The sequence below is a fragment of the Tympanuchus pallidicinctus genome, unplaced genomic scaffold (assembly GCF_026119805.1).
Source record: "Tympanuchus pallidicinctus isolate F22 unplaced genomic scaffold, pur_lepc_1.0 scaffold2, whole genome shotgun sequence".
In the NCBI taxonomy this organism is placed as follows: Eukaryota; Metazoa; Chordata; class Aves; order Galliformes; family Phasianidae; genus Tympanuchus; species Tympanuchus pallidicinctus.
Genome location: NW_026294721.1, coordinates 16,456,453 through 16,470,374, shown reverse-complemented (window position 1 = coordinate 16,470,374; position 13,922 = coordinate 16,456,453). Strand labels below are relative to the sequence as shown.

Here is a 13,922-nt window from a genome sequence, read left to right as displayed (position 1 = left end):
TGTGGGACTGAGGCTGAAACACCATCTGCCCCTACCGTGCACTCTGGGGTGATGATGGTGAGCTTTTTGGTGCCTCTGTGTCCTGATGTGTGAGAAGGACCAAACCCTTCATTTTTCTTGGTATTGTGAGTCTTAAGGACAAGCTTATTCTAATACGTGTCTGGAAGGAATTAAATCCTGTTGGAAACCCCAGGTGGACTCACTAGTCATTTTTGTGCTTTTGCAAATAGTGCCATAATGTACTGATATTTTTAGATCATGCGGATATTTTCAGCTCGGGGAAAATCTCTTATTTTCTTTGTTAATTATGCTATGAATAGATCTTAGGCTACCGAGGAGAAATGAGTTGGTCTGCTGAAGTGGTGATCCCTTGTGAGTTCAGGTACCCACCTGGCTTCTCTGAATTGCTCACAGAGCTGACTGCTAGAGTCATGATAGCTTCTGCCAGCTGTGGATTAGGCCTGAAGTTTCCTGGGCTCTTCACAAAGACGTGGCAAGCTGCCACTGCCCCAAGCTCAGGGCTGTGGATGAATAGCACAGCTTAAGTCTCAGTCTTTCTTTGTGAATCAAGAAGGACCTTCGCATCATTCACATCATCGATGAAGAAAATTTAGGGCATCTTTCTCATTCACTAACTGATTTCTTTCCTTGCAATAGAGTAAGCAAAAGCTGTCTTTGTAGTAACTGAAAATGAAGGGCAGGAGATGCATTTGATAAAAAGAAAAGATTTTCAGAATAATGATCTAGAATCAGTGTGCCTATGCTGACTGTAGATCAGCTACAGCAGAGTCCTGAGCAAGAAACCGTGTGCACTGACTTCAGGGAGGGATTGGTGATGGTAAGGATGGATGTTCTGAAATTTTGCAGGACTTTTTTAAGGACAAAAAATATATATAAGGAAAAATTGCAGCATTGCTCAATGTATGTTCCCTGTAGTGATGTCTCTGAAAGACAAGGTGTCCGAGTCTCGATGCTATACTTTTCCACGTGCCAACAACTGGTATTGCAGGCATGAATCACTAACCATCAGGTGAACCCAGCTCCATCAAAGGGAAGAGTAAGCAAAGGAGAACGAATTATCAGGGGTAGAGGATTTAAATACTTTTGTGTGGGTAAATTATTGCCTCATTTCTTAGATCTTCTCACTGGCCAAAAAGACACTATCTCTGGAGACGTTTTACTGAAGGCAGAAACCAATTAGAATAAGATCGTTGCACAACTAATAAAGTGTTTTCAGATGACATTATTTTTAGTGCTGTAGAAATACAAAAGAATTAGAGCAAAACATGTAAAAATACAGTTAGAAACTTTCTGTGGTATTTGGACACCTCAGTAGCTCATCTTTGAGGGTCAGCTGGTGTTCTGGCAATTTGCTATGTTAGTCAGCTTTCCCTCTCGTGTTCTCTGGTACATAAATGCCCAATCTTACTTTTCTTCAGAATGTACCTATTGTACCAGATGTGCTAGAAACTCATGCTCAAGCACATGCATTTAGTGCCTCAGGTTCCTTGCCTGATTCAGCCAAGTGGAAATATACGGGGATCAGAAAAATCCTATGTCCCCGATGCCTTTATCTTAAAACCAACCACCAAGGGTTTAAGAAGTTCATGTAGTTGAGAAGTGATGCATGACTGCTTCTACATTAAAGAGTTCCACTGCTTTGTAAGATGCAGTCATTAAGAAATATTTGCCATATGGTTTTACTTTTGATATTGTCTTCCACCCCATTTTGTTATGCGCTGTAGTTCCTTCAGGAGGCCTAACTACTTAACAGCTGCTTCTTTAGATTTAGCAAATAATTTCCAACCCTACTTGTGTTGGATGTTTAGTGAGTAAGTTGGATGGCAGTCTGGAATGTGGACTTCATAGATGACAGTGCTGAAACTGTGAAATATCCTGCATTTGGCCACAGTGTTGCTTCTCCCCAGTGCTGTCAACACCAAGACTCAGGCTGTGAGAGCAGAGCAGAAAGTTGCTGCTTCAGTGATTATTACTCAGACAGTGATGTACCCAACCATCCCACTTTGCATGTCCCCTCAGCCCCGTTTCTGCTGTACCTAATAAATGTATTTCTTTATAAACACTAATTTAGGACAATTAGGAGCAATTGCACAGTTAAACCTTTAAAAGGTTATCTTGCAATGTCATTTTCCTGACTAATGTGTTCCTGCTGCCATGTCATTTGTGAATAGACATGTGTTAGCCAGCTAGTGTGCTTCATCTGTGGTGACTTTGATTTATTTGCTCTGTAAATTGGGACTGAAGCAATAATGGAAACTGACATTAATTGTTTAACAGAGTCCTCTTTGTCACATCCTTTCCTTTCTCTGGGGTGTTTGAATGTTGAAACTTGTACAAAACTAATTGAAATTGCTGTGATGAGGACCAGCGTCCACTCAACTTTCTGTTCTTGAATGTCAGTGCACTTGAATGTCTGTTTAAAGCATGAGAGCTAAGCAGCTAACAGCAAATATCAGGGTTTCTTCTGTCATGCTATTATTGAAGAAGGCATTCCCAGTTAGAAATAGCATCACTTGGAGCTCTGTTGTTGGCTCTGTGTGCTGAAGCACTCAGCAGAAAGGCAAAGGGCACCCTCCCAGCTGGCCTTGCTGGAGACATTTCTGCTGCAGGGTCAGCCAGAACCCCCCAAAGTGCCATGGGCCAGCAGCGGAAGAGGATGCACCCTGCCTGGAGAAGCCCAAAAACCGTACCATTATACTTCATTACCCTGCAAAGTGCTTTTTTGCCTGATAACCTCTTTTTACACTTTTCTGAAAGTGATACCGATAACGTCCCTCTTCTCAAAAAGTGGCTGTGAAGAGCTGGATTTGGAGCAAGTTTTATTCGCAAAGTGGCTTCCCTCTGGTTATTTCCATACCCTCTATTCTAGCACTGGAGTAGAGCATCTGAATTGTCACGGCGCTATGCATGTTTCTGCGTGGTATGATGGAAATTACTAGATGTATAGACTTAGGCTCTTTTTCTCAGTGGTCAGGCCCCTTTTGGCCTTTTAAGTAAATGCTTCTCCTTAGCATTAGCTGTGCATGAGTGTTTATTCGTTTCTGGGGACAATGCTGTAAGCACCGGAGCAGTCTGTGCTCTGCCACAGCTTTCTAACGAGAACGCAGAGTTTGTCTGCAGGAACCCATGAGGTGCGATTTGGCAGAGCAGCCTGCCAGGAGGAATTGTCTGTGCGGTTGATGCTCATCTCTCCTTAGAGTCTGGTGGATGATGCTGTATTGCAGAAAAAGTTGTAGTGAGGGGACGCACAGATTCACCTGATTTTTTTTCTCTATTCTGAGGTGTTACTGGCAGTGTTTTGATGTTGACTTTTCTAACACTACTTTTTACAAAAGGGTGAGCTTTTATTTGTCTCGTATATGCCTTGCTAGTTCACTTCTCAAATGTGTGATCTGAACTTCGCTGAAATCTCTTTGTAGTGTGAACCCAGGGTGTGATGAGCCACTGTGAAGTGTGTGGAAAAGCTCCAAACTGGTGGCCTTGCATTTGGTTCAGATCTCTGGAATCAGGGAAAGGCTTTTTGTTCATTTTAATGGCGCGAGGATCAGCCTAAAAGTCCCAGATAATTGATCTGTCAAGATCAATTTCCGCTCTTTTTGAAGAATAAATATAATAATTTTTACACAATTCTATTCCTCAGAACAATTAGTACTCCAAAAAATCTTTACCTTAATACACAGCTGGGACTATATTTCACTAAAAAAATTGGGAGGTATTTAAATTTACTCAATTTGACAGAAAGTAGTCTTGTTTCTGAAATAAGATATCTAGTATAATTCAACATTACAGCCACATCTGATTAGGGATTAATCTACTTTTTATAATTGCAGTTGGAATTAGATAAATGCATACAATAGCTGCATTGAGCACTCAAACTACGTAATTCAAAAAGAGAACTTGAAAGGCAACTGCTTAACATATTCATTTAAAAGAAACCCAGAATCTGCCATTTAGAGTGTGAGTTTTGAATGAATGTGCGCAAGAACTTCTTTACGGTGAGGGTGATGGAGCACTGGAACAGGCTGCCCAGGGGGGTTGTGGAGTCTCCTTCTCTGGAGATATTCAAGTCTCACCTGGATGCCTACCTGTGCGACCTGGTGTAGGGAACCTGCTTTGCCAGGGGGGTTGGTCTCGATGATCTCTAGAGGTCCCTTCCAACCCCTACAATTCTGTGATTCTGTGAGTCTTGCTTGCTAGTGTAGTGCCAAAATGTTCAGGAGTTAGAAGTTTTTCCCTTGTTTTTGGAGCAAGTGTGTCCAGAAGTAAGGAAGAGAGATCTTGTCTCTCTCATGCTGGGCTACGTACATGAACAAGGTTTGCCAGATTTCTCTGTTAATTCATTTTGGCCTTCTGATTAGCTGTCTTATTCTGTGATTCTTGTAATTTTGTCAGGTCAATTAACTGTTGTTCAGTGTTCAAAGGAGAAAGAAAGAGACAGCCTGGGCTGACACCATCGTTAGGTGCCAGTAGCCTCGGCACATTCTGTAATGCAATCCCTGCCTGATTATCTGTTGGTATTAATGCTGCATTGAGAGAATCGTGGAGGAAAAGTAAAGCAGAGTAATATACTGCAAATGCGAAGAGATTTCTCTTAAATGCAGAGCTGGATAATTTTCTTGCACTTAATTGCATCTCCTGAGACGCTGTTGCAGGTTAAGGTTTCAAGGCAATATTTAATAATGTTTTGACTGCTTTTTCACATGCAGAGTCACTGTTTCATTCTTTCATCTTCTCACCTGGTTCCACTCTTTTTTTTGGTCTTCACACAGAAAATAGATGAAGAGAATGAGGCAAACTTGCTAGCAGTTCTCACTGAGACACTGGACAGCATCCCTGTGGATGAGGATGGATTGCCTTCATTTGATGCACTGACAGATGGAGATGTGACCAATGAACATGACGCCAGCCCTTCCCCGATGCCCGACGGCACCCCGCCGCCCCAGGAGGCAGAAGAGCCGTCTCTAGTAAGAACCCTTCCTACTATTTAACAGGAACTGGATGTGTCTCTGGCTACCCACTGCATGGGTATGATGTAGTCACAGTAAGGTCTGGACTTTTCACATAGACTGAAAAGGGAAATCAAGTAAAGAACTGAAACATAAGTGGGGAAGAAAACACACCAATCAATCATAACATGACTAATAAAGGAATCTACTAAAAAGTAGATTGAAGAGATTATTTTTTAACTTCTTTTGCTAATGACTGACACTTTTGCTGATTATTCTGTTCAAATAAGTCAGGAGAATATTTTTTAATTCGCGTTACATTTCTTGAGGCTCTTTGCTGTATATGTTTAGACTTTACTTTGGTGATCTGTAAAGAAGTGCCCATTGAGTCTGGCGCACTGCAGGGCTAATTTTGTGCCTTTAACGCTCATTTTACCAGTAAGCACCAGCTTAGCACTAATCAGGGCAAATCTGAATCTTGGGTGAGGATGTGAATGAAACCTTACACGCATTTTGTTCTGTAAAGAGAGTTTGAGACAGGATTCTATTTCTGGTGAAAGTAATTTATCCCTGACTTCTGCAATAGCAGAGTCAGATACAAGCATCCATTATTCTGTTCAAGTTAACTTCTCTGTTTAGATCAGAGACTTGTTCTGTTGAACAGATCGCTGAGAATTTTGCTTTGCCTTGGATTTAGAAATCCAAGGCCCCTGCCATTTCTGCTTGCCCTGCAGTATACTGCAGTAAAATGGAAGGAAAGGAAGTTTGTTGCCAAGCCTCAGAAGAAAATAGAATCTGTTTGCTCTAGGGAGTATTGAGCCCTTCCTTCTGTTTTAATGCACTTTACTTGCTGAAATTGTAGTAGCTAGTTTCAAGCAACGATGCAGAAAATTTAGACAGGTAATTTTAATCCATAAAGATGCATAACTTTACTTTTTTCCTTCCACCTCCTTTTCTCTATGTGTTCGTAGCTCAAGAAGCTCTTGCTGGCTCCAGCCAACACTCAGCTAAATTACAATGAATGCAGTGGTCTCAGCACACAAAACCATGCAAATACAAATCACAGGATCAGGACAAGCCCTGTGGTTGTTAAGGTACAAATTTAATCTTTGTAATAAGGGGGGAAAAAAAGAGAGAAAAAATGTAACATGTCTTTTATGCTTGCAGCAATCAAGTAAGCAGTAGATCTGTATGTGTGGTATTAATCTGCCTACTATCCAGCAACTGCTTCAAAAAATGTGAACAGATTATAGACTGGGTTCCAGAAAATCACCTGAGCTCCTTTATGCTCTGAATATTTCATTTTTGCTTTTTCTCTTGGCAGAGTTCAGCTGTAGTCCCACCGTCTGTTACTCTTGCCTACTTTATTGATACACACAGTAGTAGGGGGTGCAATAAAATTTGTTGATGGGCTGGTGTTGTTTATGAGTGACTCCAGGATGCAAGACTGCCATTTTACCAGCTGTCTGGGCTAAGAAAAATCGCACTGGATTCTTGGCAAAAGATGTATATCAGCCATTAATTGGAAAGAATGGTGTCTCTGACATAATTCTGTTAGCAGGCAGTATTAAACAATGTTTGTCTTGCCATTCACTGTAACTGAAAACGAAGCATTTAGGGGTACTTAAGAGAGTTGTGAATACTGGGCTCAAGCAATCAGCAGCAAATTAAGGTTTAAACCAGCTTATTTTTTTTGTTCACAGTAAAGGCGCTGTAGGGTCTTGTTAGTTACATGTTGCTGAGTAGGAACATTGAAATGTTGGAAGAATGAAATAAAAAAGCTGCATAAATGTCATTTAGGAATTTCAATGTAATTTTCTTTTCTTGTTCTGCAAACAATTATTCACAGCTCATAGATCTAGTACACTTAGACTGAACACTTCATTGAAAATCTCATCTCTTTAGAAAACCTATATCCATTCTGATAAGGTTCAGTTCACTGATTTTAGCTTTTTTTTTTTCTTTTTTTTTCTTTTTTTCTTAATGCTCTGTTTTTAAGACTGAGAATTCGTGGAGCAATAAAGCGAAGAGCATTTGTCAACAACAGAAGCCACAAAGACGTCCCTGCTCTGAACTTCTCAAATATCTGACTACGAATGATGACCCTCCTCAGAACAAACCAGCAGAGAACAGGAACAGCAGCAAAGAGAAATGCACCTCCAAAAGGAAGCCCCATCTGCAGTCTCAGACAAATCACCTGCAAGGTAGGTGCAGGAGCACAGAGCATAGTTTTGGTTTTGGAGGGAAGCTGAGATACAATGCTTGTGAATACCCTCATACCTCTTCTGTTCCTTGGGTTACTATTGTAAACCCAGCATCTCTTTCTTCTGTATAGAGAGTGTTTTAAAACAGTATAATGAAGTTAGAATTAGCCAGGTTTAACTTTTGAAGTTTTAATCCTGTCTCTGTTGCCCTCAATCTCAGAAAAGGAACCTCAGAAGAAAAAAAAAAGTTAACAAATGCTACATGTCAGTATATCAAGCGAGTTGGAGATATTTATTCACAGAGTACTGTACCACTAAGAAATCATTATACCCCTAAACAAACTGGGCAGGCTTGTTCATTAGTGAGCTTCTTTCTTTTTGCCAGTGTAAAACCGAAGGCATTGTTAACCTGCCACATCGTCCTTAAGAGACAATAAATAGCGTTCTCACTGCTACAGAATAAGCAATAAATGTGTCATTCCTGTTAAAGTAGGAATGCTGGTTTGTAATTTTATTTTGCAAATAGTTGGAAGTTTAGCAACCATCCTGATCTTTCTCTCTCTTTAGATTCTTTATGGCCAAACCTAAACACTTGTGTTGACTTTTAATACCCTCCAATGCGTAAAGAACTGGGCTATATTACTTGCTTCGGTGACAGAGAAGCAAGAACTTAGAGGCTCCTCTTTTGCTCCACTCCTCTCCTGCCTGTTTTCCCAAGATAAAGAAGAACTGTAAAAGCTTATGAGCCCAAAGGGAGCTTATTTAAAGTTACTCTTGCTTTAAAATACATCTATGGATATACTTGTCTGGAATTGGAAAAGCCGAATACTTATCTCAGTAACATTGGTGCAAATCCTGGATGACTCCTCTGAAGCCGATGGAAGTCATCCTGCTGCAACAGAGATCAGTATATAACACACTACATGTTGCCTTGGAGTTTGTAAAGTGAGAATTCTGAACTGCATATGTATTTTTTCCTCCTCTTCTCACTTCTCCCTGCTTTTTCAGCCTCCATCAAGTCTATTCTTTCACTCTTTGTTAGGAGGTATAAGCAAACTTAACAAAATTATGTTTCCTCCCCATCACTAAATGCCCTGCTCACAGCAGTGTGTTCTGACATCTATCGTATAGCTTTCTCCATTGTGGTTTCAAATTCTCTGAACAGTGTTTCTTGTAAGAAGGAAATCCAGCTGCCCCTAGAGCTTCTTGAATGCCAACTGCCACTCCTTCTGGCTGATCTCAGCAGACTGCTTCAGAGCAAAATCCTGATTGAAGCATTCATCTCAAACCTGGATGTTGTACTGCAAGGGTTGTGGAACCAGGCATAGGCCTGCCAGCCACAACCCAGTGCTTTACTAACACTGCTAGGTGCATATCACATGTAAGATATCTTATACACACATGTATGTTATACACAGGTGTGTGTGCACATGTACATAATTACTGATTATAAAATCTTGCTGTTGGATCAGAGCTGCATTTTTTCCCAAATTGTACAGATTTTATGCAAAGAAACAAAATAAAGTGGGTTGTGACAACAGTGTAAAGGGAGAAGTTAGGAAAGTCCTAAAAGGACATGCAGCCAACTCACCAGTGATTAACAAATGACAGTGTCTTCTGTGATATTGCAGGTGAAATTACAGGCAGAGAGAAATTATTGTCTTTTTTTAATTCCTGCAGTTTTATTTACAGACTTCTGAAATGTTTTTTCATCAAATTTGTCTCACACTCATATATGACTTCAGTGTCAATGAATGTGCATATAATACAAGTACAAGAATATAATGCTTTCAGCTTGGACAGACTTTTTGTGCAGAACTGACCTTGCAGATTCGAGTGCTATTCACGGATGTACAGTCATTTCTTTATACATTTAATCAAAACTAAAAATATTGTCTCCTTCTGTTTTAAAAGATAATCAGGCCCTAATATTTTCTTTCAAAGTTAGGGAAAGCTCACGAAAGAGAAGTAAAATGATATTTTCCTTTAGGGTTATTGTTGCAAACATATTGCAAACCCATGGGAATGTCCACAAACCCGTTCATGCCAAAGATCATCTGTGGTTTTACACTGAAATTTGCCCATGAGGAAATTTAGTTATTTTGAACCTGAATGTTTTCAATTTACAGAAACAAGCAACTTCATGTGAACTCTTTTAAATACAAATAAAACACACTATGATAGACCTTAAAAATTGAATAAACAGTCACTGTGGAAAATGGTATTGGCTAAACATTTACAGTGTCAGTGACTATAAATGAGGATGGAATCCTGTTTGGTCAAGCCCGTGCCTAACAATAAGAAAAATTAATGATGTTTTGGTATATGAATTTCTCAGTGAGAGGGCTAAACAATATCTGCCTAAGTGAATACAGAGGAGTGTGAGATGACGCTTGGGTGCTGTGTCGTAGTGTTTCAGATTTTATACATCTATTTATTTGGATCTGCCTCTCTATATGAGAGCTAGAAGGAGACTTTTTAGAAGCTTAAATAACTCTAACACATTCAGCTTTCATAGGAAGGCCAAGCTGGGTAAGTGTATGTAGTTTTTGTTCTCTGAAAAACAGTAGGAGCATTTGTTTGTACAGACTTTCTTCCTGAGCCTTTTGGTAAGGTCTGTTCTTTTTAGCCAGTTTTACCTCAAGGTAGGCGCTGGCAACAGTCACAAACATTAGTATCCTAGTTGTGTATAAAGTACTTGCGAAGTTGTGTCATCTTACAGATGGTCTTATGGAAATCTTTTTTATGCACAAATCGCTGGCGGTGCTGGATCAGGCACTTAAGCCGTTTTGGTGCATTTCCTCACTGTGGCAGTGAATTCTGAGGAAGGTGAACCTAAGGTGAACACCTGAGTTTCCATTTCTAACTTTCAGATGGGGAGGAGGAGGAACAATATGCAGCTCTTGAGAATTGAGTTAATTTTTAAAAAATGTAATATTACTCCAGGAATGCTCTAGAGCTTATAAAAGTAATCAATTTGCATATAAAATCCTTTAATGTCAATGGGAGCTCCAAGCCTGGAATGAATGCGAAATACGCAGTAGTGACACTCTGGACAAAAGATCTGCAGTGCAGAAGTGTTCAAGGGGAACATTTTGTCTTAAGTAATTAATTTGCAGAAGAGATCCCCTGCTGTTTTTCTTGGTACAATGCTCTCTGCATTTAAGCATCAATCTAACTTCTGAAAAGTAAAATTTGCAAGTAATATTATTTTTAATTTTGAACGTTTTTTCTGGCAATTAGAAGAATCTTAGTTGTATTGCAGTATTCTAGTTCTTGACTTGCTTTGGGAAAATACAAGCTTGCATGAATAAAAGCTACAAAGACTTGTATTTTTATAGCTAGAGCTTTGTTTTTTTGTGTATGTTGGGATTGTAGTGCTGAGAGCATCAGCCCCATTTTTAACCATCTGTGAGTGAATCCATGGCTTGTCATAGTTTGCAGGATAATTTGCAGAAATTTGGACTATAGCAAGTTGCACTCCAGCCTCATAAAACAACCTATTCTCAGTGCTACATATAAAATTGTATACTGTAGAAGTAAAATTAACTGAATATTCATAACGTTCTGTTAGTTTGTAGTTATTCTGCTGTTCTTGTTTCCAAATAAAATGTAGACAGTATTCTAAATTAAATCTAGGAGAAAATAAAATTTTCATGGTGCATCCTGTGGATTTCTTCATTGATTTTTAACATGTACCACTCTTCTTCTGAAAGGTTCTTGGCATTTGTGCTGTGTGCTGTATTTGAGAGGTGCAGTAATTGCTGTAAATCATTGTTGAAATTTAGTTACCTTTCTTGTGCCAGTGCTAAGGAATGAGGATGTGACTCCCCATTTATCCGAAGTATACAGAAATGGCTACTGAACAATCAGAACCCAGCCCTAACTGACTAATAGGGGTTTCCATCACAAAAATAAAGACAACTTTTTGGTATATGTTATGGAGTGCTTAAATATTCTATAATGGTTTTCTTTTTTCCCCTTAGCCAAACCAACAAGTTTATCACTTCCGTTGACGCCTGAGTCTCCAAAGTAAGTAGTAAAAAGTGCAAACATTTATAAAAGGGAGGGGAATCTAATACATTTTGGCTACAGCAACTCCATTTCAGCTTGTTTTTATAAATGTGCCCTGTCTTCCAGTGATCCCAAGGGTTCCCCATTTGAGAACAAGACTATTGAACAAACCTTAAGTGTGGAACTCTCTGGAACTGCAGGTGAGAAATGGGTAGAGTTAGCTTTTCCTTTAAGCATGGTTTGGTGTGTGTTTGTTCATTTCAATATACAACACATACACTGAGATCTTACAGAGGTCTCCAGGAGATTAATTTCAGAGCAGTTTGCGTTGACTTTTTATCCAGTTGCCTGAGAGGGAATGTGTTTGAAAATATTGCTCCAAACCTACACAAGAGCGCATAATTTCTAGAAAAATATGAATGAAACCATTTATCTGTTATACTTCCCCATTTCCCCATAGATTTGTGTACTGCTGAGCACCATCTTTCAAAGACAAACCCCACAGCAGAGTGTAATCGATGTTACAGATGGAAAAGTTATGTCAACCAGTCTGTCTCCAGGCCAGTCTAGGGCTGTACGTGACTGCATGTTTCAGTGCTTTGTCAATTCTAGATTAATATGTCACAAATAACAGCTTTCTGCTCTGCCACTGAAAAACTGTTCCATAGCTAAAAGGTAATTTTTTAAAATTGATATTCATTTTATGTTCTTACTTTCTCTTTATTTCTCCCATTAGCACACTTCACACCACCTCTTTTCTGTCCTCCTCCTCCTGTCTGGCCCCCAGTGTTTGTACCTTTCGAAGATGTGTAGATTTTTTATCGTGTGCAGCTTCGGTTGATGTGTCATCCATTACACTCATTTAATTCATCTGCTCTTTCCACAAAAGTTCTTCAGATCTCAGATCTGTCTTATTGCTTTTCTCTGACCTCTCTTTTGCCTCTGTTTTCCTGACGTGTCCAGAACTGAGCACAGGAACACATGCTGAGCTCCACCTGAGCTACTGCCAAGAATGTTTTCTTTCTCAGTTGTGTAATACTGAAAAATAAATGCTCGGCATGTGTTTCTCACAGGGGCATATATATAATATATATATCATATTATATATATGATATATAATTATCTATCTATCTATATATAATATATATATCAGTTTGTGTATGTACCTTGGGCAGTTGCTTTCACTGCCCATCATATCACTTTTTCAGAAACTTCATTAATTCAGCATTAAAACATGCACGCTTTCCTCTGACATGTCCTGAAAATCTGCGCTCTTAATCATTCCTCTAGTGACAAAATGCAACATCCTTGCAACACACCTTCCTTTTGCAAAACTGATACAGACATGGCAAAATTCACAGCATGCAGCAGGATAATCCAATTCAGTGCCAACAAGCCTGAAGCATGAAGAAGTCTTTTTTTGTCATTACTGGAGAGCAAATCTGCATGAAAGTGCATGTTTGGAGGCACACTGGTGAGTCAGTGCTTAGTGCTACCAGCTGGAAGGGGCAGATGAGGTGACGATAGCAGAGTTGTTCAGGCAGTGGTTGAGATCACTGAAGGGAACAGTATTTTCTTCCAGACAGAAAGACAGCAGCCTGCTCTTCACATCAGCTCGCTGGATAGAACCTGGGAGCTAATCTAACCTCTTGATAGTCCTCTGGTCTCAAGAATGGCAATGGGAATGGGCTGGGTGTTAGTGAGTTCATTTCCATGTGTCTGCTGTGCGTGGGGGAGGCAATGAAGCGACTGTGTTGTTGTTTTAGATAGTATAACAAGGAAATGCAGCAAATTAAAAGATGCATCAGAGGCTGTGAAATAAAAACAGCATCATCCTATGAAAATATGAAATTATACCCCCTGGAAATAAATCTAGCTAGAAAATTAACTGATGATAATGAAGTACAGGAATCGTTGGAGCACATGCAGCCAGGGAGTTTGGGCAGTGTTTACAAGCAGTGTAGTTGATGGTGGCTGCTGGACTTCATGTTGCACTTGCTCTGCTCTTCAAAATACCTGGTGAGAAGGTTTCAGGAGTTTGCCATTCATCACTTGACAGCTGTATTAATCTGTCTTCACATATACATAGATTTTATTTTTGTATGTGTATATAAATATATAAAAAGATGAGTGATTGTGCATGAATTTCTCTTCAAGTCATTTATTTGGATTGCAATAGTGTTTTTTGTCATGAGTTTACTTGTGCTGGAAGCAGACATAACAGAAACAACCTCTAGTACTGAAGGACTTAAAAAGTCCTTATGTGAGTAAATACAGGAAAAGCTGGGACCCATTTCAGTAAAAACAACAACAAAAGAATAAAATAGTGGCAGTAGCAATTAATAATATCTTGGAGTTCTTTAGTGAGTCCCTAGCAACTCCAAATTATATCCAGGTAGCCGCATTGTTCATTGTCCTTATACAGGGCAACTTACACTGTATACTGTAATTTACAGTGGAGTTGCCTTGATCTTACTGATGAATTAAAATTGCACTATCGAAGCACAAAATATTTTAATATAAATAGCAGCTCCCTTGTTCTCTGCTGAAAGCAGCACTGGTTCCCTCACTGACGAATTAACTATAGAGAAGAAAAATAAATAAGTGCATTTACTGCTCTAACCATCAGTCTTTGTCATGTATACATTTTAGATTCACATATCTAAAGTCAAACTGAATCCATTCCCTTGCCAATGCCATAACTTGCTTTAGAATGGCTTTGTTAGTACTTGTGAGT

The 13,922-nt window shown here is 39.4% G+C and overlaps 1 protein-coding gene across 5 annotated transcripts in view; it reads left to right on the top strand.

The window, feature by feature from the left end:
* The window catches only part of PPARGC1A (PPARG coactivator 1 alpha), a 346,224-nt gene that overhangs the window by 308,894 nt on the left and 23,408 nt on the right, over positions 1 to 13,922 (top strand). For all 5 annotated transcript variants that reach the window (XR_008206611.1, XM_052682420.1, XM_052682423.1 and 2 more), the window contains exons 3-7: positions 4,791 to 4,985; positions 5,939 to 6,061; positions 6,967 to 7,171; positions 11,158 to 11,203; positions 11,312 to 11,385. Coding sequence is in view for 4 of the 5 variants with exons in the window: in XM_052682420.1 (XP_052538380.1) it covers positions 4,791 to 4,985; positions 5,939 to 6,061; positions 6,967 to 7,171; positions 11,158 to 11,203; positions 11,312 to 11,385 (643 nt within the window). In the remaining variant the exon portion in view is untranslated. The remainder of the gene's footprint in view (positions 1 to 4,790; positions 4,986 to 5,938; positions 6,062 to 6,966; positions 7,172 to 11,157; positions 11,204 to 11,311; positions 11,386 to 13,922) is intronic.